The 26878-nt window shown below is 36.0% G+C and overlaps 2 protein-coding genes across 11 annotated transcripts in view; both read left to right on the top strand.

Annotated features, from left to right (window-relative positions):
• Window positions 1–16135, top strand: part of LOC138701732 (probable inactive tRNA-specific adenosine deaminase-like protein 3) — a 173242-nt gene extending 157107 nt beyond the window's left edge. For 2 of the 3 annotated variants that reach the window (XM_069828950.1, XM_069828959.1), the window contains one exon: window positions 11863–16126. In XM_069828950.1, coding sequence (XP_069685051.1) covers window positions 11903–13213 — 1311 coding nt within the window. In that variant the 5' untranslated portion in view covers window positions 11863–11902 and the 3' untranslated portion in view covers window positions 13214–16126. Of the gene's footprint in view, window positions 1–11862 lie in introns of all 3 variants that reach the window. The other variant, XM_069828968.1, reaches the window with a different exon arrangement.
• The window catches only part of gem (transcription factor CP2 like gemini), a 506340-nt gene that overhangs the window by 97412 nt on the left and 382050 nt on the right, over window positions 1–26878 (top strand). The window lies entirely within an intron of this gene.

Here is a 26878-nt window from a genome sequence, read left to right as displayed (position 1 = left end):
CTATATAATTTCCAATAAAATTAATAGGAATGAAAACGTGTTCTTTTATGACTCGTGTGATAGTACATGCGACTACAAATCCAGTGGACTTGTGTTCGTTTTCCGGCGAGAAGGCTCGTTTTACTAGGACATTCGAAAAGTAATGGCAGCATAGTTACTGTTTCACAGTATATTTATTTAGGTTACTTTTGACATTACATAGTTCAAATATAGTCTTCTGCCATGTCGACAATACGTTGCTAAATTCTTGGAAGATGGCGGACTCTATCTGCAGCAGCATTTCTGGATATCTCTTCCACTCAATTTGCAGTAGTTCAGTATAGTAGGACCTCTTTCCCACTGGCTTCTAGAAATGTCCTAAAGCACTGAGTTGCATGTTTTCTCTTGTAACTTAGATTTTTATGAATCACCTTTGTTCGTACTTTTAGGGCCGTATGGTTACTACAGATCAGAAACAGCCACTGTATTTACAAAGTATGGCTACTTCGAGACTTTCAATATTGCAAATTTATGAATCAATTGCTATTCTATTACATAGTACAAGATTTCAATGGTCACCGCTAAGAGCACTGATTTACAGCATTGTTGCAATTATCGAATACCCTAGTACTCTTCATATACTGAAACTGAGTTATGTTGTTACCTCATCAGTCATTAGCCAGAAGGACATTTATATTAGTGTTGATTAAAATCTTCAAAAGTTTAATGTAGAATAGATGAGTTGGTTAGATTCTTGAAGTATATGAAACTGTGCTTATGTAATGACAAAATTTGCCGAAGTTGATCGAAATTATTGACAATTATGGGTTTATGGTCACCGCCGCTCTTACCATCCACTGCTGCTACGCTCACCACCATTATTAGAAAATTATTAGCTTTTCGTGAGACTGGTAGTCTTGGTTGTCTCGCGGTTATGCTGGCCATTGGATTCGAGGTTTCCTGGTTCAAACGTGGTCGAGGACAATTGATTTTAAAAAACGATAAAATCCTTAGCATGTCTTCCTCCCGAAGATAAGTAAGTAAAGCTGTGGGTCGCGCTCGTAGATTTACGTCATGTGAAAGAACCCTGTCCTAATACATGGCTCCAGGCAAGAGTTACATGTAATTTCTTAACCCGTGCTCAATTTCGACGTAGAAATCATCTGTAGCTGAAATCTTTCTTAAATAAAATGCTACGTACTACGTCCTGCGATATTATAACAGTGTAAATGAGACTGGAAGGAGAAATCCAATGGTCGGAGAGAACCTACTACCTGTTGGCTATTTTTACACCACGAATTTACAGTCTTCCTGGGATCGGATCCTTTCCCTTTGAAGTAATCTGTAATCAACTAAATGAAGCGGTGCTCGTCAGCACCAGTGTCCATATTGTGTGTTGATTTTGGTTAGTTCATCAACAACTGACAGTGTTCGTTAAGGGTTCGACACTAGTGTTTACGAAGACGTGACTTGGAGTTGAACGCAATGTAGTCTACTTAACGCAAGACTGGAATAACATGTTTGACTGCTTGGCGACATAAGCGTGTACTAATTATTCAGACCACATGATTTGAACTGCATTATATGCATGCGGTCGAGAAGCACGGCTGTCAGCAACAATGACTGATAAACGGGAATGCTTATCTGAACACGTGGCAATATGAAACGCAACACTGCTCAATTTCTACATTTCAAGTTCAGGGTTCAAATCCTGAGGGATTGCCGTGCGTGAAGACGTAAGCGCTGAGCATGCGCAGTATGTTATAACAAGAACTTGGAAAATTCAGATGGCCCAAATTTTGTTTCTAGGTCTGTACCAAAGAAGCATAACAGTGTAACTAACCCTACAGCATCTTATCTACTCCTGAATACCATGGCAAGGGGTTCCTATAGTGCGAATACAACTTTGTCATAGCGCTGCGCAGCAATTTTTCTATCGGTGTATGCAGAGTTGTAGACTATACACTCCAGTCAGACTATGGGGCTAACTCAGCGGTACACAACCCGCGGCCCGGGGGCCGGGCCTCGTGCCACTATGATTGTTGCGGCCTGATAGTAAAGTTTCAAATTTAAAATATATTTGAACAGTTGTATTATTAATTACCCTATAAATTACAGTAGTCAATAATAAAATTAGTAAGACATTTATGTAAATTATTTATTATTGGAGGATATCTGCGGCCCTCCAAAAGAACGATTTTTTAAAATATTGGCCCGTAGTATTCATAAGGTTGAGCATCCCTGGGCTAACTTAACATCGGTAGCTGGACGGCACAAAGATTATTGTAAAAGTTGTTAAGGTGCAGGGCTGTCAATATAGCCATAACTGTCATAAGAACGTCGCTATAAGCTCCTTCGTCTCTATTTTCAAGCTAAAATCTCCTTAGTTTATATGTTTTCGATGTTCAGTTATACACCGTGTCCCGCTTAGAGGGATCGAGAAATAAATGCTCACCATTTAAAATCAGATAAAGATATTTTTTTGATTTACATCTGACAAGATGCAGAAACTGTCCGAGTTTATGCATCAATGGTTTAAAAACAGTAGAATTTTCATGCGCATGCGCACTAACGTTTATCGTGGAAACAAGCCTGACGCCATTCAGTAGAAAATTCCGTCATTGGACCATTCTCCTTCATCGAGGCGACAATCAAAGAGAATGTGTGTCTGGACTTGTGCAGAACTTTTGTTGTTGATCAACTCCCCCAGGATCATCGGTTTTCAGCAACAAGGAGAACCCTTGTCTGGCCATCTAGGTCACTCGACTTGACGCCCGTTGACCTCTTTCTGGGGCTTTATGGCGAATAAACAGTGGTACAGTTGACACTTTGGAAAAACTGAGACAACACATTATAAATGCAGCTGCGCTATTCACCACACAAATGTTATGGAACGCTTGGCAGAAGGTTGAGTACCTTTTGGATGTCTTCAGAGTAGTTCGAGGCACACACATCGAGTTGCACTGGCCACTCTCCGAAAGCCGGAGAGCTTTTACATCAAGTTGTACAAAAAGTTATGTTATAAAACCATTATTTATACTTTAAATTAGCACTTATTTCTCGATCCCTCTAAGCGGGACACGGTGTATTTAATGAGAATTTTATGTTCTAAAGACATGCTAAATATTCACCTAAATATTCTCTTAAAATTATTCATAAAATATATTATCTTAAAGATTAAATTAATTAGCCTAACGTAATATACGAAATAAAACTCGCGTATGTGATATTAATGCTCATTATTAATTTTTCTTCCACTTTTTGTACAACGTTTAGTTGAAATAACGATATACTTATTGCATTATCTCATAGTGTTGTAGATGTTTTTTTATAGTAGCTATTGTTTGAATATTAAATTTTAGTAGATGAAATTATATTTATCATTTAGAATTGTATTAAAAGGTAGACTTGAAATTATTTATTTTCTTGTAGTTTTGTGATACAGTTATCTTCCCCATATTCTCTTCTGAGAAGAAATATTACAAAACCAGTCTTTGAGTGTGCTTAAATGCGACAGGCTCATGTCAGTAGAGTTACTGGCATCTAAAAGAACTCCTGCGGGACAAAATTCCGGCACATCCGGTAACGCTGATAATATATAACCTCTGCAGTTGCGAGCGTCGTTAGATAAAACATAACATTCACAAAGTGAGTCTCAATATTCTGCTGTTTAACATGGATTTAAAGACTGAGAAAGTCCTCTCCACATCACATGTCACCGAACATTGTGTATGTATATTTCCAATTCGTACTGGTAGTACCAGACCAATTAATTGAGCACACGTGGAGTTGTTTCCATTTATTTTGATTTTACTTCCTTCATCTAAGTGGAAGAAAACTGTCTAAATATTATATCGTTTTCTTCTCTTACTTTATCAAGAAACATGACGCAAAGATCGTTTCGCAACATTTTTACAACAATGAAGCACATACAGTAAATGTTGAATATTTTGTATGCATCATAGACTACTAGTGGCTTGTGGCTTGTGCTTTCAGTAACATACGCTATATATACTATATAGCCGCCACTCAGTAAAATATAGAAACCAAAATCTAATTTAAGATATTCTCTACATCTACTTAAATAACCCCAAAACGTTTCACTTTCATATCATCAATATAGCATTAATATCTATAATTAATAAAAATAGTCACATCATGGCATTGACTACAATAATATTTCATTTCTAATGGTAATAATGTCATCAAACCAACTCAAGTTTGGTAGTTTTTAATATCCAGTACACAGCTGTACTCAGAAAATTACACACCCCAGAATCGAACCTGTAAATTATTTTTAGTAAGTTAAGTTTTTAATAATCAATTTAATTAGAGCTCTAAATATGTCAGCATTCTTGCAGATCATGACCTTCGTGTAATATTGTTTACTGTAGTATGTGTTTTGTTTTATTCTGAAATGCAATTAGCTAGTTTAGCTAGTTCTCAAAACTGACGACAGATGGATTTTGGAGAAAAGGAAAATTATGTTGAAAAATTGACATTTCACTGAAAACTACTATTTTTCTGAAAAACTTTGATTTCCAAGCTTCAAAATGAGGGGTCATTTATTAAAATCCGTTCAGCCGTTTTCCCGTAATTTCCATTACCAGTTCAAATTATATATATAGAAGATGATTGTCTCTCTTCTTTCTTAATTAAATAAATGAAAAATTAAATAATCCTTAAAACTGATTTTAGTATTATGACACTACTTTTTTCGCCATATTTTAAAACAGAATTTGCATTTGTAAAATATGCTAGTCAGAATTATGTTATGCACAAATTACTAAGACTTGTCGTTTGTCATCCATATATTGGTAAATTGTCACTAGTATCTTTTATGCAATAGACTACAGATGTCGACTAGTAAACTTTCAATCTCTGTCTCCACTGATTTATTTTATTACAGTAAATACGGTGGATTTGATTTTAACATTCTTGTTAAAAGGCAGAATATTAGGTTCAAACGCAGCTTTATCTGTTGACGGCTTTTTATGTAAGGCAAACGGGACTTGATCCTCGTTACATCCTGTAACGTTTGTGGTGAAGTGAATGTGAAGGCAGGTTGCTTCTGCCACTATAGCTTTCATCGCCATATTACATGTTTTGGTTAAAATAGCTCCTGTGAGAAAAATGTAACGCAGTGCAGTGTATCTTACAGAGTATGTAGATAATAGGGGATTCCTTAATTTTGAACCACCACTTGGAACGGTCAAGACATCCGTAATGTCACGAGAACCCCATAACAGTACGTATTAAAAATCTCAACTTGCAATAGCGAATATGAGTCACGGATAAGGTGTGGTCTATATGATGCCTAATATCAATTCTACATATGTCCCATTAACATTAAAACAAGGGCTACCGACCTCTGAGGTTTCAAGGTCTTCTATTCATAACTTGAAAGAAAAACAACACGTTAGATAATTTCTTTTATATACATTCTTCTTTACTACATTACTTCCGTGCTTGTCCTTAGATTCGACATTCTTGCATTCAAAACTGACCAAAGTAATGAACTTTCAGGGTTATAAAATCTTTATAGTCACTGAAATTATTCTGTACTCGGGTCATCGTTGAACCATTATGCGTGCAGCCTCCGGATGGAAGGGATGAGTTTTCAGCAACGAAGATACCACGTATATGGCTCTATCGATCTAAGTGACCAGAGATCACAGCTCAGATTTCTCCAAATGACGCCGGTATCATTCTGTGGTATGCTAATGAAATTGGCCACTAAGTCGTTCGCTGATTAATGTAGGAAATACTCCTGTAGACCAAGGTTAGGGTGACCAGATTCACATCAATAGAAAAGAGGACACAAAGCTTCAAGAAGGAGAACATTGTCCGAAAAAAGAGGATAGAAAATATGTACTTAGATTTAGGTTAGGCCTGTATTTTACTTTAAATTACGTCAATATTTATTTTATTACAAAATCTTTACAGTATAGATTTAGGTTTATATCATACTTAAAAGTATGTTAATATCTATTTTATTACAAAATTAGCTATATATTATGAAAGTCAAGGAAACTATAATTATTAAAGAGGACAGAAAATATCTCTTTAGATTTACATTCGCACTTCGATCTCTCGATTTATTAGGCAACTCTGAGCAACGACCATAACAAGGAGGAGCAAAAGAGACACGATCGTTGGCAAAGAGTACATATTCCGTTGATTCTGCTACCACCTACAGGCAAAATACTTGAATAGGGCGTTAAATCAGATAATTTCAAAACATCAGGTATACAATTTACGAAAAGGAGAACATTTCTTGATCTTTTTTTAAATTCACCCGGACCCCGGACAAAGGCCTAAAAAGGACATGTCCGGAGAAAATAGGTCGTCTGGTCACCCTAACCAAGGTTAGTAGGCCTCCTTGAGTAGACTGAGCACTGCATTGGTTGGAAACCTCCTTGAACTGATTACCTAGTTGTATTTATCGAGGTTTTCCACAACTATAAGGCGAATGTCTAATACTCCCATGGCGAATCGTTAGGTTCTCCTCTCCAAAATCCCATCTCGCTTTCATCAAGTGCATCGATAACCGAATAGTTGATGCATGTCGCTAAACAACCAATAAAATGCACTTGCATATGCCAGATGATCTCATTAACTGGACGTTCCGACTCGCAGCGGTAACCTCCTGAGTGTTTCTCACAGAGAAGTGCCGTACTACCACAGTCTAGTATATACAGTCACGAAGCTTGAGTTGTGAGGGTGCTAGAAACAATAGACTATGCCGGTACTATTTCGAATTGTCTGTAATGAGGCGATATTAGCGATCCTAGTGGTTAGCAACTATCTATGGATGCATATTTACTACGTATTGAGCTTCGTGACTCTATATACTAAACTGTGGTAGTAATATGGTTGACCCTCTCAATCTAGCTTCATAGATACGTAGGCTAACACCGTATCTTACAGTTAATAGAAAATGAGATGAAATGGAGTTAAAGGGAGAAGATTAGTGGAAGGAAATTTGTAATGTTGATAGAAAAGAAAGAACCACGACAAGAAAATCCTCAACCACTAGTCTTGTCTTCATCCCACATGGCTTGGCCTCTAGATCTCCTTCATAATAAGGGCAAAATGACCTTGTTTATCATTACCATTCAGATTATGCGCTTAATTATTCAGTTACTCGTATTAATGAACAACTAGGTAGTTTCCTGATGTTTGTTTCGGAATTTCCCATTGAACAAATAACCACTAAGTCCGAGTAATGAGACACGGCTCTCGCCTTTCACAATTGGATGTATGCAGTTCATTTTATTATTCCACAATCAAAAATAGGCTAATTGCTTACGCAAATTTGTTGGCATTACACACAGGGTGCGAATTAACGGGGTGATGGAGGATTTCCCCCTGTTGGAAAGTTATCCCCCTCTCATAAATTCATAATAACCTCCCTGCCAGAGATAAATTCTATCCCTCCCTCACAAAATAATTGTTTTAATACGAGTGTACTTTATAAAGTACAGTGTAAAGTAAGCAAAGAAAATTATATTAATATATTATCATCACCGACAAGCGGACAACAATAACTTAGAAATTACACATCTTATCTTAAGCGTGCTCATAGATATAATTATTATTATAATCAAGTTGCAAGACAAGCAACTCAGTACAACCAAGCGTTGAGCCGTATCGAATGAGGATAATAATAATAATAATAATAATAATAATAATAATAATAATAATTTTATGTATGGTATTCTCTATCTAGGCTTCTATCCTCCCTCATCAGAAATCTTAATTCGCACCCTGAATACACATCCTTGAAAGTTAATTAATCGTAGTAATTCGTAAAGTAGTTCAGTTAGTTTATGTGACATAAACACTGAATCTACTATCACTATAATGCTCGTTACGTTGTTTTAAGAAAGAACAGTTAAAGTGTTATTTGTACGCATAAGGCGATAAATACACAGGGTGAAACTAATGTAACATTTTAACAGCTTATTCCTTGTGTAAAGTACAACAAAAACTTCTAGTGCCATATTAGTCCCAAGTGAATATTTTTCTCAGAAAAAATAATTTTCTCTTAAATGTTAACACTGTTTTACTTGCTAAGTAGGTATCCGTAGGATTCTGAATTTTACCCTTTTCATTCTTGAAACTGACAAGGAATGATTGATCCCTTTGCAGTTTTTCAATAAAAAATTGACGGTTTCCTTGCAAATTAAATAATAATTAACACGTATCGTTATTTCCTGCATTAGGCAGTCTGGAAACTACTGGCGTGACTAAGGGAGGGAATGCTGTTATTCAGACGAGCTCGTGGTAGGTAACCGGTGATGCGATGTTGTCCAAACTACGCAGACTTTCAGCCTAATTTAGCAAGGCATCTAATTACAAATAGCACTTCAGTCTGTACATTTATCTCACTTACATCATATATATTATATATATTATACGTAATGTGGTGGTCTGCAATTTGAGAGATTTAATTTTTTTAACAAAGTAATTATTAATGCATTATACATTTGCAGATTAACAACATAAAAATGAAGTACGTTCGCAAGTGTTTTATAAACTGGGACTTATGAATGTATTTAGTAGCATAATTAATTTTTGTCAAGTACCTACTTCATCTAGTACTTACCGCTAAATTTAATATTGCCATTTGAAACCATCATAGAATTAAATGCTTTTTAATTGGTTATTTAACGACACTGTATCAACTACTGGGTTATTTAGCGTCGTTGGAATTGGTGATAGCGAGATGGTATTTGTCGAGGTGAGGCCGAGGATTTGCCATTGATTACCTGACATTCGCCTTACGGCAGGGGGAAGCCTCGGAAGAAACCCAATCAGATTATCAGCCCAAGCGGGGGTCGAACCCACGCCCGAGCGAAACTCCGAATCAACTAGCTATGTCGGTGGCTGATTAAATACTACTACTACTACTACTACTACTACTACTACTACTACTACTACTACTACTACTACTGGTACTATTAATAATAATAATAATAATAATAATAATAATAATAATTCATGAACTCTTGGTACAACAATTAAATGGTTTAAAATTGAAACACCAACGCTCCTAATCCAAAAACATACTACATCGTATCTATGTATAATGTATTAAAAATTGCCGCCTATAGTGAGATGCTTGCTGAGTGGATAGTAGGATAACATAACATGATAAAGATTGTTATGCATTGTTCATTAATAAATTAAGTTAGAACTAATGTATGGATGTATAAATGTATGAAGATATTCACATAAAGCCACACGTATGCATACTTACAGATATATGCGAATATTTATGTATATAAAAGAGACGCTTTAGACCAACAAGATGACAATTTATTACCAAATATTTTGGGGCTCGAACCAGGGCATTTATTAGATTTACGGTAGACAAAGAAAGGCAGTATAGCAGGTTTTTCGAAATACTTCGATTTGCCTTGACATTTTCATTCCAAGGTCTTGTTCAGAAACGAGTGAACGATGATGAATTTTCAACTTTCAGCCCTGACGTTCCTTTAGAACGTAATACGGCGTGCTCTATTGCCAGCATAATTGATAAATATAAGTTGTAATCATTACGAGAAAACAAGAGTAGTAAATCCATCCATATAATTTGTGTATAACGCGAAGGGACAACTGCTTTCTCGCAAACTTGATTTAATAGGAAGCTACCCTTGACACCTTGTATTTGCGAGATTTTCTCTCTTGAAACTAGTATCTTGATATGGTGACGCACAAAAGAGTTTCGTTTCATATGTGAGAATTTTGAAATAGCTCGTTTCACTGCTGTTATATCGTGTTGTCCTGGAAAGGAAGAGCGAACTGTAGCGCTGCGTCCATCGGCGGGAGGTTTTACGCTAACTCCTAGCTAGACGCATTCCAAACATACACTAGCTGACTACACTAAGGTTTGCTGAGTATCCAGGTTCAGAGCAGTCAGTTCCTTTGTCCGTAGACCAGCCCCCTTCATGTCAGGCGGCGGTCGAGGAATGATGTGGATTGATGATGGAATAGAAATCGGACAGAATGAAGTTGTTGTCTAATATGAAGAGACGGGAAAGTTCTGAAGAAAACCCCAACTGTGCACTTGTCCGCCACAAGTATCAATATGTTCTTTTAAATTCACAGCCGTTACTACCGTCATATGACATATTTGGAAAGCGGGGTTCCTTTGAAACATTTCAAGAACAATTAAAATTTTGTTATCAGCCTTTTGGAAGATTAAGCTACATTTTATTTTTAGTTCTGAGTATTCCGGACTAATTACATATTCATTCCATCTTTGGGGGTGTTGTCTCTCGTCGCCATAGGAAAGTTGTCTGTTTTGAATCCAAATTTTTTTGATAAAAATATTGTTGGATGGAAGTTTATTAAATTATCTTCTATTGTTATTCATATTATTTTCGTTTTATAGTCTTTCATATTTCTTCGGAAACTATTTTCATTTATTTTCATCTCCATTTAAGCCTACATATGTAGTTTTCTCTTTAAGATTTTGGGATTTTTTTTTTATTGTTACTTCTTGTAAGACTTGAACGCGAAAAAGACTTTTTAGTATCACGATTAAATATAGCATTACTAAATGTGTTCGATGTATTCATTTGCATTTTTTGTTATAAATTTGAAAATGCATAATAATTCATTGGTCACGGCATATTGGATTGTAAAATTTCCCTTTAGAGACTCTGAAAAACCACGATAATCGTGAGAATTTATTATGTTTTTTTTTTTAATATGAAGTACTAGAACTTCGATATATGAAGCCAGAACTGTATTTCGTAGTTTTTCTCTTGTGAACATTTTGGGAACAGTTTTACGACGAAAGAATGAGAATTTTTTCACTCGGTGTTCTTAAAATAACCTGAAAGATATTACGGTTGCTACGTAAACGAAACTGGTGCCATATAGGTAAATTAAGAAGGGTAAATGTATCTCCTCTAGACGCTCTGGAAGCGTGTGGGGTACATGGGGGAGTAGAAATTCAGACTTCTATGATATTAAATTAATTCCTTTATTTTATTATTTATTTATTTGAGTATACAATTTCTTGAACCCTATTTTATCCGAAAGTACAAGTTCTTAAATATATTACATATAAAATTACAAAACTGTTTATAACAGCATGTTTTTTCTGAATATATTGGATAATGGTTTGTCATAATATATTACATTAAAAAATGTAAATGTCCGACCAAAATAAATCTTCTGTTTTCGAATACTGGACAATGAAACAGAAGGTGATCCACAGTTTGCTGTTCCTCACAGATACATAAGTAGCCATTTTCCTTATGTAATTTAAATCGTTCTAAAACATTTCGAGGACATAAGATTTCAGGTTTTTAAAATGAATTGGCTGTAATTAGGAGATTTCTCTGGCTCCTTCACGTTGTAGGTTACAGTCCTTTCTTACCTCAACGAATAATCATTTTCTTGATCGTCCTACTGTTCTTCGTGTTATCTGTACTCGTATCGTACCAGTTTTGTTTATTAGTCGTTCTTCAGATGTGCGGTGCTGATGTCCATACCATGTTTATCTGTAGCGCATGTATTATCATTATTGGCGTATCATATACACGGCATCACTATTACACAAAACGCAGATGCCTATTTTTATAACCGTATATTAGAATTTCAATATTTTATTGCATGACTTGGTATCTTCATTATACAGTACCTATAGCCTACTTGATGAATAAACACACCATCCATTTATTGCAGTAACGTCTACTTATGTTAATATAAAATGTGATATCTATGAAGTAAAAGAATAAAATGAATGTATTTTTGAAAATAATTTTCATCCAAACTAGGAGATGGCATAGAAAGTTGTCTTAAATCTTCAGTGATCTCGTATGCATTTTTGTGTCACTCACATCAACATTTCTGTATTTTCAGAGCTGAAGTTCCATATAAAGTTCGTGATAGTTCACGGATTATGAATTGCAAACGCAGAAAACTAGACTCTTCGTCGCATCTGCCTAAGGACAAAATGGACGTGACTTGTATTGGCACAAGCTCGAAACAAGAAGACGGTCTAGAGAACTGGCAACTCAGACCTGTACTCGACGTTGACATCACAGACCACAGAGTGCCTCTAATTGACGTTTATGTGGACAAAGTATCAGATCCCAAACAGACTTCGAGACTTATACAAGACCTGAATACCATTTGTCCTATTCCTTCCCTTCAACATCTGAAGAGAGTATCCAAATGTGGAATAATTCTGAGTCTCGCTGGTGAAGACACAGCCGAAATGTGTGTTCAAAAATTGAGAGATCAAGGACTCGATACCCAGGGTTTGAACTGCGAGCCGCATATCGTGCAGGTATCAGCCGTGGCACCCAGAACAAGAGCCCAGTACCAGGAAGCAATCAAGTTGTGGCCGTGTAATTTCCACGAGGACAAATATTTGGAGAAGATCTTGAGTGGGAAACTGTTCAGCGACAGTCAGAAATTAGAGCAACAGAACTATATGAAGATTTCCTTGGAGGCTGCTCGTCGTAGTGTTGGTTGCGGGGGTGCAGGAGTGGGTGCAGTAGTTGTAGATCCAGAAAAGAAGAAAGTTATAGCTGTAGGATATGATAACAGGGGTAAAAATCATCTTCAACATGCAGTTATGGTGGTCGTTGATTTGGTTGCACATTTTCAAGATGGTGGAGCTTGGAACTTAGGGGATGATCAATGGTTTCTGGGGACTGTGGAATCAACTAAAACGAAAACACGCGAGAAATTACTTTTAGATATAAGAAATGCAGAAGTGAATGTTACAAAACGTAAACCATTACCATCGAGAGACGTTGAAGGTCCTATAGAATTGAAAAGAATTAAACGGTATTCCAGCTCTGAAATAAATCACAGACAGGAAGCATCACGACAGGAATCCAAGGATCTAAAATATGACAAACAGATATTTTTCAAAGACAGCCCTGACAGTCCAGACGACAGCGAGAAAAGAGGCATTGTCGGCGGCAGTGACCCTGGAACAACGGGAACACCGAAGATGGGGCCTTATCTGTGTACAGGATACGACGTTTATGTGACGAGAGAACCATGTACCATGTGTGCAATGGCACTTGTTCACAGTAGGGTGAGGCGTTTGTTTTATGGCTGCTCTAGTTCTGAAGGAGCACTTGGTACTAAGGTGAAAATTCACACTTTGAAAGCTCTTAATCACCATTATGAAGTATTCGCAGGAATTTTGGAAAATGAGTGTAAAAATGTTCAAAGCGTTAAATCCAAAGAATAATTCTGATTCTGTAAATCAACTTAGACCACTCAGTTCTGTCCTCGGAGTTCACTTTTAGAGGAAAGTTAATGTAGTGAAATCAATGTAGTCTTAACTGAAAGCGTGAGACTTCGACATTCATGGTGCTCACAAAAAGAGTCAAGAACTTTTGTCTCCAAAGTAACAAGAGAATAAAGTATAATCAAGATTTGAAATGACTTGGAGATTATAACCGCTGCATGTGCAATCAGCGAGGCACAGCTTTAAGGCTACGTGATGATGACGTAGATGCAAATCCCGTCTAGGACATGAATGTTTATCCTTTGCCGTGTGACGTCATGTGCTGTCAAATTTGGAGACCTTGTGGAGTACAAACACACTCTCTAGTTTTCTTGTCGGAAGGTGCGGTTGATATCTCTGAGCAGGAAATAAAAAACCTCGAAGAAGGAGAAGAAAAGGACTGAAATACGATGGAGAGTCAAAAAGTGAGCTTAATAATTGTTTTATTAATTTAATTTCTACAATAAGACTACAAACACTTTATCACTTTTCAACATAGTATAACAGGAAGACTTGCCTTGAACGTAGTGGGGATTATGTTGAAAAGTGATGTAGTGTTTGTAGTCTTATTGCACATATTCTTTCTTTCTTTCTTTCTTTCTTTCTTTCTTTCTTTCTTTCTTTCTTTCTTTCTTTCTTTCTTTCTTTCTTTCTTTCCCTTAGTTTAACCTCTCCTCTTTACATTCATTTATACGACCCACGCCATACGGGCCTTACAGGGCCGCGACTTGTCGGGAGAGGAATTAATCTATTGGATCACGTACATACTTTTTTGACCACACAAAGACATGGAGGGCCTCACCGGATGAGGGATCAGCTCAATGCCAGAGCTACTTCCGATACAACACAAACATTTAAGACATTACACAGCATTCACTCACACATATGAAAGGATTAAGGGAAGGATCGCAGTCCATGGCCGGATTTTCAAGAGGTACAATCCCGGCATTTGCCTGGAAATAACTGAGGAAATATTGTACATATTCAATTAATAAAACAATTATTAAGGTTACTTTTTGACTCTCCCTCGTATATAATTAAAGTTGTATGTTTTTTAGTTCATAAGCTATAGGTTTCAACAACTGGGTTAAAGTATGAGTAAGAAAGTTGCTTTTGTAACGTATTTCGCTTTTGATATAATTTAAATATGTATTTAAGAAAAGACAGATTCAATAGTACGATTCCGTGGAAACTTGTAGAGAATGTAGCGGATAAGTTGAAAGTATTTTTCAGCGGTATGAATTTTGAATATATTTTTACAAATGCATTTATACTTGTAAAATAAATATATTAAAGGCTTGAAATAAATATGTTAAAGGCTTAAGCTTTGAAAATTATCATTAAATGTTGTAGATGGTCATATGTGTGTGTAATACCCTACATCCAGAAATTTTAGACGGAACATAATACAAATATATCTAGTGAAAACTGACATTTTATAAGGTACATAAAATGTTGGAAAATAGAAAATATTTTTTTAGAAAATGAGTATAGGCCTATTTAAATTTAGACTAATTGAGTTTCAAGACTCAAGAGGCGGAATTATGTGAGATTATCTATAAATAATTAATTTTTAAGCTGATTGTGTATTTTGAAATGGCATAATGAATATTAGAATTGTGAAATATTGTTTGTATCAAACATTGAAGGGAAAGAGAACGTTGACATTTGCTATCGCTTCCATAAATCTTCTGTTATTTTTCCACAATAATCAGAATATTGAGGCAGAATTAATAAAATTTAAAATATTTTTATTCCGAGTGATAGCTCTATCATTGACCAAATTGCCCTAGTTTTTATACAACTTAGACGTAGCTCGTGATAGACCACGTGAGTGTGGATATATGAGCACCAAAGATGATGAATAATGATGAAATTGTGTAGTACCCTATACTTCTACGTCGGTATTCGATCTGTCGTAATCTAAGTCTACCTATAGCCCAATTTTTTTTCGTGAGTAATATTTCCTTCTGTACTCAAAAATTTCGCCCAACCGTCCTACGTGGTATGGTTGTAGTCTCTATTTTCTTGTGAACTCCAAATATGATATGTAATCTTTGTGTTGTTTCTCATATTGTTCCTCTTTTTTTAAATATTTTTTTAAAATCTTGATACTTAATTAAGCTTTTTGTCAATATTTCTCATTCTACTCCCTCTTTCTACTCTCAGAAATCACATCTCCGCCGCTTTAATTCTACTGTGAAATCTACATTTCGCTACCATATAGTCGCCTGGAATCTGAAAGCATAGCAGCCGTTAGCTTCATCTGTAAAACAGAGTGCGCATGCGTGAGCATATATACTTGCAATAGGCTACTGCTTCTACCCACCGCATGACGTCACTCATGCTTGCAGATCCCAGGCGGGAAGTGTAGACACTTATAAACGTAAGTTTAATTATTTTTTATTTTATTTTTTTAACTTCCAAAAGTTCTAGTAGTATTTAAATTTCTAATTTACTAGCAATGTAGATTTTCCTTATATATGTGAAATATGATTTCTCTCCGGAAAATTGAGCTTTATTAAAGGTAGTCATGACTGGAATTTGAACAAAATATTATTATTACTTTTATCCATTAAAACTCCAGTCCTTTCTCTATCATAAAATTGAATCAATTTACCTGTTCCACCCTTTATAAATTCCTCAGCGGACATTTTAAAAGGCATGCGCATTTTACTCAAAGATCTCGTTTACTTCTCCTTCGCTCTTTTCTCGGATTTTATTATTATTATTTCTCAGCATTTTGCTGTGTATAAAATGTTCCGTGTGACGCATTTATTAACCGAATTAGTTGAAAATTTCTGACAATGTTGAAATGACAAAAATAATTAGAATTTACTCTGGGTTTTTATGTTCATTGAGTTTTAGTATAAATTTTCATATGTTAAATTTATAATAACTTAGTTTCAAAAAATAATAAAAATGGAAGTTTATAAATATGTAAACAGTGAAAAATAAATGTCATATTAAAACCCAGACCAATTTTTGTTCAAACAAATGTGAATTTGTACAAAATTTCAGACCAATCAGATTAAAACTGTTACGCAAGCGACTTTTTTTGTACCGACTAGTAATTAAAAAGTGATAAATGCTAATAACTTGGGAATAAATAAACCCAAGTCCAAATTTGGCGCAATGTGTATTGGTAAGTATATAAACATGCGATAAAATTGTTATAATAAATTCAAAACTAGAAGTTGAAATATTCGATCATAACTATTCTTAACCTACTTTTTCAATATTTACATCGCACTGGTTTCTATATTGTCTTATAATTGTAGTGTATTCCACAGAGTTAAACAAATAGTAGCTATTACTTCGTTCATTTCATAAATATTCTCTATAGGATTGATTAAATTTTCATTAAATATTATTTTTATTCATCTGCAGAAGGGACGACCAAATTCCTTCCTACACTGCAACTAGGCCTACTTGATCTATTGTGCACACTCTACTCTCTGGGAAAGAAAGGTAAGATGAGATGAGTGATCGCTACGAGTGGATTTACAGTCAGGAGATACTTTGAAAATAGGCAGGAAATATGCCTAACGGTCACCATATAGCTACGTATACAGATCGACTTCATCATCCAATTCCTTGTCTAACACCAGTTATTGATTATGAGCTTCACATAGACTGAAAGTTGCTTTCTGGCGGGCCATTGCCATCAGCATCAAATAAGCTTTTACATTACCCTTTGCCATGCATTTTTACGAAGTGAAATTATGCAAAATGAAGAGAGATATCAAAATGAAATGGACGTCAGATTACCATTTTTAAAGTTGAAATGGAATCCTGGAGAAAAAAAAACTCATCTTCCGAACTTATCAATCACCGCTGGGAATCAATCGGAGTCGGTGGAATTTGTCCTCGCTTCCGAAGGGGAGTATGCAGAATGAACGTTTACTTTCCTTGACAACATCCTGATCGCAAAAGAAAAGAGGAAACGAGATTAAGTAATCTTAATGTTACATTGCAACTAGTAGACCTATAACTTAATTCCAGTGTTTATCAACTCTTTCGGTGATTCAGCCTGGTGATCTCGCAAATATTGAGGAAACGCGAGGATCTTCTTCCGTCAGAATTCGTAGAATTTTTTGTGACACTAATTCCTGAAAAAATATATTTCTGGTTATATCACATTTATAGAAGCAGTAGTAAACCAGAGCCGATTATACACCGTACACAAACCTCAATATTACGAATAAAAATTTAAGAAATTGCGTGGCATGCTGTGGTATTTTTGCAGGCATTAGTATTAACGTTGCATGGTGGCTACCTTCTTGAGTTCGAATTCCACTTGGACGTTAATTTGAACTGTAGCCTATGTAACAAATCCTTACTATTTGTTAATGATCTTATATTTCATTTGCGTTAAAAGATTTCAGCTGGCCTAAGTGAATGGAACTGATAATGTGTAGCTTTGCCCTTGTATAAGCGCGACGATCCTTGGGTCTGATCATGCCTTTGTCTTATAAGTAGAGTTAGGCCGGCCTAAGTGTTCCGTCAGCGATTCAGTGGAAACAGGTTAGGCATACAGGGTTGTTTCTGATCTCTGATAACGAACTTTAATGACGTCATGTGCTTCAGGAATCACATCGACAGCTGAATTGTGGCGAGAAGTGACTGACAAGTAGTGAGTGATTTCTTAATCAGAGTGCACGGTGTATCACAGTAGCAATGCCCAAGAAAATCGAGCCTTTTTGGAGGGGTACATAACAACCTTTTCCGATGCAAGTGAAAATCATAGGAACCTGCAAAAAACGTGGTTTCGTTATTTCCAAGAAAGGCATCTGTGTGTAGCTAATAAGACTGGCAAAGCTCGGATGGGATTAATTCCAGAGTGGAAAAAGTAAGCAAACCCACCCCCCGTCATAAGTCGCCGCACCCCACGAGATGATACAAATTATTTTCATCTGAGCTTTACCAATCTTATTAAGTACACAGAAGATGCCTTTCTTGGAAATAACGAAATCTCCTTTATTGCAGACTTCTTTTATTTTCAATTCATTGTACTTGACATCGGAAAGGGTTGTTATGTACCCCTCCCAAGAAGGATCGATTTTCTTGGGAATTTCTGCTATGAGTCTCCGTGCACTCTATGAGATCACTCACTACTGGTCTGTCACCTCGTGCCATAGTTCAGCTGTCGTGTGACCCCTGACGCACATGATGTCATTCCAATTCGTTATCAGAGATCGGAAACAACCCTCTATACAGAGTATAGTGCAACAGGCGCTACAGGGATTGATTGTCCATCAGTTTTTGGTCGATGTTGTAAAGTATGAGAGTACGTAGCTTACCATTGATAGCGAGTTGCCTTCTTATGCGTTTCTTTTATGCTACCCGACTCTTAGACTGATTGAAGCTGTCGACCTCTATGACAGATTTAACTATACTAGTACTTCTTAATTAATTCACCCCCGGATTGCTTGGCCTCGTTTTTCGAGGGCTGGACCTGGGACGGATCCTTACACTCAGGCATGATATAGCTAGCCCAATGCGCTTCTAAACAGAGTGGAAGTAATATAACTGCAGATTTTAACAGCTTATTCCTTGGATAGAGTACAGACCCAGAAACAAAATTTGGGCCACCTGAATTTTTCCTGAGCATGCGCAGAATGTTATAACTGGAATGATTCTTTACAAATCACCTAGTGTATACTGCATTTGTGTGTACCTCGTTTTACCGTGACAACGCTTTTTAGTTCCTTTAGCACTCGGATTATTGTGTTATTTGTGCTTTTGTTTTATGAGGAAATTTAGATAAGGGCGCAAATGGCCACAGTAGCTGACTCGCCCTTTTTAAACCCTATTACTACTATAACTGGAACTTGAAAAATTCTAGTGGCTCAAATTTGTTTCTGGGTCTGTACAATAAAAATTCTGGTACTATATTAATTACTTTCTTCAGGGAAAAAAAATCGCTTAATGTTAACACTGTCTTACTCGATAAGTACTATCCGTATGAATTTGATTTTACTCTTGTAATTAGAAAAAACGATAAGAAATGATTTACGTCTTTGCAGTTTTTCAATAATATGGTCGGTTTTCTTGCAAATTGAATGAAGAGATTAACACGTATCCTTATTTCCTGCCATTAGGAAGTTTGATAACCATACTGAACTGTGACTAAGGAAGGGAACTCGACGAATGGTGTTTTCGACGCGCTGTTGCCAAACTACGCATACTTTGTCTAGTTTTGTAATTAACCTTGCACTTAATTACAAAAAAAGGCGTAATAAATTTTGTTATTTATTTTAATGTATTCTATTGCCCAATTAAATCTGCATAGTTGTATCACTTCTTCGTATATGCGATTATTGTCCAAGTACCACAAGTGGCCTGGGTGACATTCCTGAATCCGACGCTGACAAGTAGGGGAGAGTTGGGTAGTATCGGACATCGGGTAATATCGGACAGTGCGTTTCTTTCATCTACCACAGATGGTAATACCTGAATGACGTGGTTACGTAACTGTATGCAACATCACAGAAACGTAACCATGTCATTCAGGTACTATCATCTGGCTGTAGATCAAAGAAACTCATTGTACGATACTACCCAACTCTCCCCTATACCGTTCTGCCTCATCTGCAAGAAAACCGACCATATTATTGAAAAACTGATACTGTGCTTCAACCACGAGAAAGTCTCTGCCGGATGAGACGAAGCGGGGTAATGCTGTTGATGTCATAAGGTCACACACGTGGGTACTCATATCTCTATTGGCTCGCTCTTACAGCACAAACAATAACATTGATACACACATGTTTATACTACCCTAGTTACAAAATTAAATCACTGTTAATCTCCTGGTCTTTTAATCTCTCCATACAGGAAATAACAAATGCAGGAGAGCGCATGGTTTTTAAACAGACGTTATAATGATAATATTATCTATCTACTTCGCTCCAATAGATGACTCAATAGTAAGCACATTCCTTTCACGGTTGATCTCCTGGTTGGAGAACAGTAGATCCAGGACCCATCCGCAGACGATTAACCTGATAAATCCCATGGGGCCCTCCAAGCCCTTGATATATCAGCATCGGAAACTCATAGTATCCCTAAGACTTCACTCCAGCCTACTTTTACTATTGCAAATTATAGCTGATTATAGCTGATATGAGGGGGAGATGAGTGTTGGTGGAATGATAGAGAGGAACGGGAGTATCCCGAGAAAATCCTCTGGAACTACTGCTTTGTCCACCACATATTCCATCACACTCGTGGTAGGATAATTACTAGCAGATGAGCAAAAAAAATGAAGATATATTGCGCGCAATCCTTTCATTCGTGATATGAGACGTTCCGTGAATTTTATGATTTAATACGCTGGTTTTTCAACATCACTCCCTTTCTGAAGGAAGCCGTAGAAAGATTGTTATCGTGTTTAAAATCCAACGTACTGATTCTGGGCTGAAATTTCCAATCTCGGAAATACAGTAAACACTCGACGTCCGTCGACAGTTTCATTCTATTCTCAACCTAGTTGTCTTTTTCTGACCTGACTGGATCTAGACTTCGCAAGTTGTAGCTTCTGCGAAGAAGCCAACAAAAAGTTCTATATCTGTCAGAAACAACATTATCGACTAACATTCAAGACATTACACTGTAACTTTACTGTAACTATAACAATAAATAAACGTATATGACGATTTCTCGCCAATTAGAGTTCGCTTATGTGAGGTTTGTGGACAATGAGCCTATGAAACATATTTATTCGATGGGATTGATTTTCCTACCATTCTCATTCCACCGTTGCCTTGTTTCACTAACGCCTCATCTCTAGTGAAAAAGAAGCGTTAAGCAATGAATTTGCGATATTTGCAATTAAACACACAACGTTATAAGCAAATGAAGTTACAGGAGAATGGAGAAAGTTACACAACGCAGAACTGGACGCATTGTATTCTTCACCTCACATAAATAGGAACATTAAATTCAGACGTTTGAGATGGGCAGGGCATGTAGCACGTATAGGCGAATCCAGATATGCATGTAGAGTGTTTAGTTGGGAGGCCGGAGGGAAAAAGTCCTCTGGGGAGGCCGAGACGTAGATGGGAGGATAATATTAAAATGGATTTGAAGAAGGTGGGATATGATGATAGAGACTGAATTAATCTTGCACAGGACAGGGACCAATGGCGGGCTTATGTGAGTGCGGAAATGAACCTCCGGGTTCCTTAAAAGCCATAGGCTAAGTAAGTAACGTTATAAGCAAATTTCAGTGTTTGATCACATTTAACACAAGTTAGATTAGCAGTGACTATATGCTGAAGACTGTGGAAAGGAGCGGACGGTGCGTCTAGATCAGTGGCTCTTAAAATATGGCACGCGTACCACGAAGGTTTGGTAGGTGGTACTCCTTCTAAATTAAAGAAAATAACCAATAACTTTAATTGAAAGTGAGCTACAGCTATTCGCCAATCAGTATGTAATATGGTCAAGCGCCAATTTCTTAGGTATAGTGTTGTCTATCTTACAGAAGATCTAAGTTCAGAGCTTTGTATAAAAATCCATTTTAGATGTAAAAGAAAAAAGTTGTCTTTAAGATTTCTGTTAAGAGTAATTAAATGAGCTTACTTGTCTTGAGATTGCTTTTCAAAAAAAGAAAACTGCCGAATCTTTTGACTAAAAAAAGAGGAGTTTCCATCAGTGACTACAAAACAGTAGATTCCAATTTCGTTTGTCTTGTACACCAATGGTCAAAGTAGTTTTTCTTCTTAGTGGGAAAACTATTAGTATAAAAATTAAATCTATCTTAGATTAGGTCTTAAAAAAAAACTGTTCCTGATATTAAAAACCTAGTGCCACCAAAACAAGTCAGAGCTGGACTCGAGAAGCCCTTAAAGATTTCAGCCCAGATCCGCGGGCATTGCCTGTACCCGTGCAGACCTCCATTGTAACAGTTTCTGTTATTCCATTATTGTCTTATTCGAAGAAGTATGTGTCAGTGATGAATTTTGAAGTGAAGCTACACCAAACAGTGACTTTCAAATGATAAAGACCATGTTGAATTAAAACCTGCTGTTCATTTTCAGATCGAATTCTGCAATTACATAATTTGTTAACTTTACAATTAAGAAGGAAGTGTGCATCGTCTGTTCCGAAAACTTTGTTTAGCCAATGAATATTAATTTGAACCTCTGCTAGTACAAATAAAGCAAAATCTTATCTTATCAGCGTGCCACTTTCTTTGCGTGGTAACACTGATTTTGGTTTATATGGGTACAAACTACCTTCTGTTAAAATGTTACGTATTATAAACTTGCTTAGACCTTGAGAAAAGGCTCCTGGTACTTTCATAATAGCACTGAACAAGCACTATAATGACTTTTAATGGTAGACTCATGGCTTAGAATTTCAAAATTTTATTCTGTAGTTGTGCTATAAAATCATTCCTCATGTTTTAATTAACAAAACGGTAACTGTAGTAACGTAAAGATGAAGGAAATAATATTGTAAAATAAACCTCAGAGTTCACCTAATACAAGAAGTTTTGCTTTATTTAATTCTAAAATAATATAATTGTTATAGTGATGAAAGTTTGAACTGGCTTGTGAATAACTTGATGTAAAAAATTTAATAGATTAAACATGTTGTAAGAACAAATTGTTACTACTATATTATTTAAGCCATATTTTCATGATTACTGGTTGCCATGACATTCTAAATAGAATGCAGTTAATTATGCAATTCGAGAATTCTTGAGTCGACCAAGTTATCCTTGAATTTTAATGTAGCAGGTAAGAGTCAACTTACATGAAACACAAAGGATAGTTTATTCTAGATAAATGCGTTGTTACTGCCATCAAATTTTCATAGCTACGTCATACGTCAGGTATACAGGATGGATGGTAACCTCTGCACCAAAATGAAACTGACAATAGATCAAGAGAAGAGATCTGAAAATCTAAATAAGTTTTTTCTCTCACATTCACAGTTTTAGAGGAAATCGTTATGTTTCTATGAAGCATTTGGCAACATCATGGCTGCTGCAATAACTCTAAGCAAGCGCAGCCTGCACTTCTTGCCTTCCCCTCCCCCTCTACTGTACTCAGTCCATAACATGTGACGTGCGCTGCGTTGCAAGATTTATTTCAACAATCTTCGATATTATTCATTTTAAATTCATGGCTAAACGGTTTAATTTGCAAACAAATATTCAAGATATTAACTATTCAGATTATTTTTCCTCTCTGCTTGTATAGCAATCAGCCATTTCTCTCGGGCGGTTACCGCAATAGAGCGCTGCAAACATTGGGCAAAGACTATTTTTTTTTTCCTGCTTAACGGTACTTCATCGAAGGAAAAGTGTAATAAAAGTTTTGCTAAATTTAACATGTAGAATCGCCTCTTAAATTTTGGTGTAGAGGTTACCTTCCACCTTATATTAAAGATAGTTTCCTATTATCATGGGTGTCATAAAAATATACTTATAGGAGTGAAATATTTCCCCTTTCTCTTTCTCTTTTCATCCATAACTCAGTTGACGGTTTCTCAGTCTGAGTACTTAAATCTTCTTTGTCATTGTTTTTCACCATTTCTCCCTTATCGCTGAATTATCGCTTGCCAGTACTCCTCTATGAACAGAAGAGCGTTAAGTAAATAATTATGCCAATCTCTGCTCCAAGAGTTTTCTTGCCTTGCCTACTTTAGAACTTTTGGCGCATTGTTATCCTAATGGTTAGATCCTTGGCTATTCACGCCGGAAACGGGGATCAAATCCCAGTGGATCCAAGTGGTATTTGTTGTGGTCGAATATGGTGTTGTTTTGGGGGTATATTTTCGCGGATTACTGTCGCTTCTTTCACCGATATTGATCTGATGTAACGTAGGTTAACTTCTCATGGTGCACCAGAGGTAACGTCGAAAGCAGCAAAGACATCTAAGATCTGAAAATTGGGCGCATTACTTGTAGAAGTTTGTTTTGGCCAATGCCAGAGTTCAAAGTATCCGTCGCTGAAAATAATAGTCAACTTTCTTCCCTGTGTCTTCACATAGACATACAGTGTATTACAGTTACATAGGATTGATACATTACTTTTAGATGATACGAAGGACATAGCTCGAAGGAAACTGAATAAACACGAAACGGACATGCACGCACATGCGTGCGCACACACATACGCACAAAAAACTTCAATTCTGAAATAGTGATTTAATTTTCAACATTATGTCTTTACATCTATAGAAAGCTGGACATAAATTTCGAATATGCAAGAACTGCAGTGAATTATAAATACGAGTATTAATAGCAAAAATGTAATAACTTAAAGAACTAAATCCTCAGACCCTTACGTCATCTCTTGAGAGAATCATGAAATATATATATATATATATATATATATATATATATATATATATATATATAATACATTCCTACATCCACTGATAGCTTGACTTAGGTATCATTTAGTTTCCGCGGTATTAAGACATCGCGTAAGATAACATAAGATAAATACAATATCAGGTACAAGGCCAGTACTTAGGGGAGGGTGATACATTTTCATTTCCCTGCAAGGAACCGAACCCAATACAAATGAATTTGTACCACTTGATAAGTAGTGATGATGATGATGATGATGATGATGATGATGATTTACTTCGATTACCTAGGAGTATAAAAGACTAGAGTTGCGCATAGACATGATTTTTTTTATCTTCACCATAGTTTGAGAATGACCTTGGAATTGGCCCTCCCGCCTGTTATATATTTTTTTCAGGAGTAAAGATGGACTAAGCATAATATTAATTTTCATACCCTCATGCCAATGTTATAACATGGCAGTTCTCTTTTCCTTCTTAACATACGATTTTTCAGTCTTTGGACGGAGATTTCTCTGTTTGTTTTTAATTTATAGATCAGTGGTATGTAAGACATTTATTTGTTTGTGAATTATAATAATTGTTAATTTTATACTACTAAATAGTATTATTTTATTTCACTTTTCTTGTTTTGTGGTAATACTAAAATGATATCAAAAATAAATTGTGATCCCGCCATTCCTATACTTGAACTATGGCTCTTTCTGCTTGCATGTTTCTTTATTTTTAATATTACCTACGCTAATTCTGTTCTTAAGAGGAAGTGGGTTTCACCTCGTATTTCCTGTTACAGGAAAAAGTTGGCTTGCGCAGTTGTTACAGACATCTGCTTTTTCTCTTTATGAAACGAGAAACAAGCAAATGTTTTATATTTTGGCTACAAGAAATTTATAGCCTAATATTCGTAATATCTACGAGTATTATGTTTGTATACATTATTTTTCAGTTTTCACATCGACTATATCGAACTTGTGTGTCACAAGGCTTGCATAACAAATCGTTCTCAAGTTGTTTATCCACTGCTACAAGCATACTCCAGTTAAATTATAATTTGAAAATATAGTAAATTATTATTTTTTGTAAGAAACAGTCTTATCCAGCATATTTAGTTACCTTTTAATTTGATTATGTTATCTACTATTTCTAATAGGCTATATTAGCTTGCAAATACTCCTCTTACTTCAGAGTTGTGTTCACTGAAGTCCTTGTAATGCGATCTGTTTTAAATCTTTAATGTAAATTGAAAATTTGAAAGCAAAGAATCAGCAACACGTACTAACATAGCATTAAAAAAGGTTTTGTATAGAGTTTGAACATTCATATGTTCATACGAAGGTTGGAAGGTAACATTTCATAGAAGTAACATGGTTGTTAAAGTATTAATCATTTCCTTGATTTTTTTTGTAAATATAAGGAACTTTCGAGAACCATTACATTAATCACTAATTGTCACTTTATTTCTTTTCAGTTTCATGCCTCCCTTTCCTATTTATGTCTTCTTTTCCGTATTTTCTTTAATTTATTGATCTATCATTTTACTTCTTTTTCTTATTAATTTATTCTTCCACTTCGTCTTTCTTAATTTTCTGCATAATTTCTGTTTGTTTTTCCCTGCGCTATTTCTTCCTTTCACCATAACATTATTTTGCTATTTTTCTTCGTTATTTATTCTTTGTAATTTTTTAATGGCGGATGTTTACTTCAATTGCACCTAGTCTCTCCCTCTAGGAGGATTACGCCACAATTGTAGACTGTTTGCCGCAGAGCGTTGTCCTTGGTACACCATAGGAAGTGGTCTAGAGCAGTGTTTCTTAACCGCCGGGCCGTGGGAATTTTTCGAACTTAGGAATCTTTCAAAATTCGAGAAAGGGAATATTGCTGTTTATGACCGGTCATAAAAATTGCCTGCAAGCTGATTACAACAATGGGCGGCGAATCCTCTGTTCTCAAAACTGAACGAAATAACAGTGTTGCAGATGTCAGTTGTCAATTAGCTGAACCGTATAAACAAAATTGTTCACTTAAATTTAAAATTAAGGCAGGCTGTATCTAGTTCTCAATACTGAATAGTCATACTGAATACTGTCTCTTCGCAAGTTCGTTTTGCAGTGTGCAAGTGCTGTTTCAAAACTCGAGTGTCGTGATTTTTTTAAAGTAATAGGCATACAGATTTAAATATTGATATGAACAAAAGATAACGGACTTCGCTTGTAGGCTATTAAGAAATTTCGTACAGATGTTTGTGATGCAACAACTAGTGATGCATCCACCTCAAGTCCACAGAGTGATCTC

Source organism: Periplaneta americana, chromosome 1, assembly GCF_040183065.1.
Source record: "Periplaneta americana isolate PAMFEO1 chromosome 1, P.americana_PAMFEO1_priV1, whole genome shotgun sequence".
Taxonomy (NCBI): Eukaryota; Metazoa; Arthropoda; class Insecta; order Blattodea; family Blattidae; genus Periplaneta; species Periplaneta americana.
The sequence above is the reverse complement of the archived record's forward strand: the minus strand, read 5'-3'. Positions and strand labels throughout refer to the sequence as shown.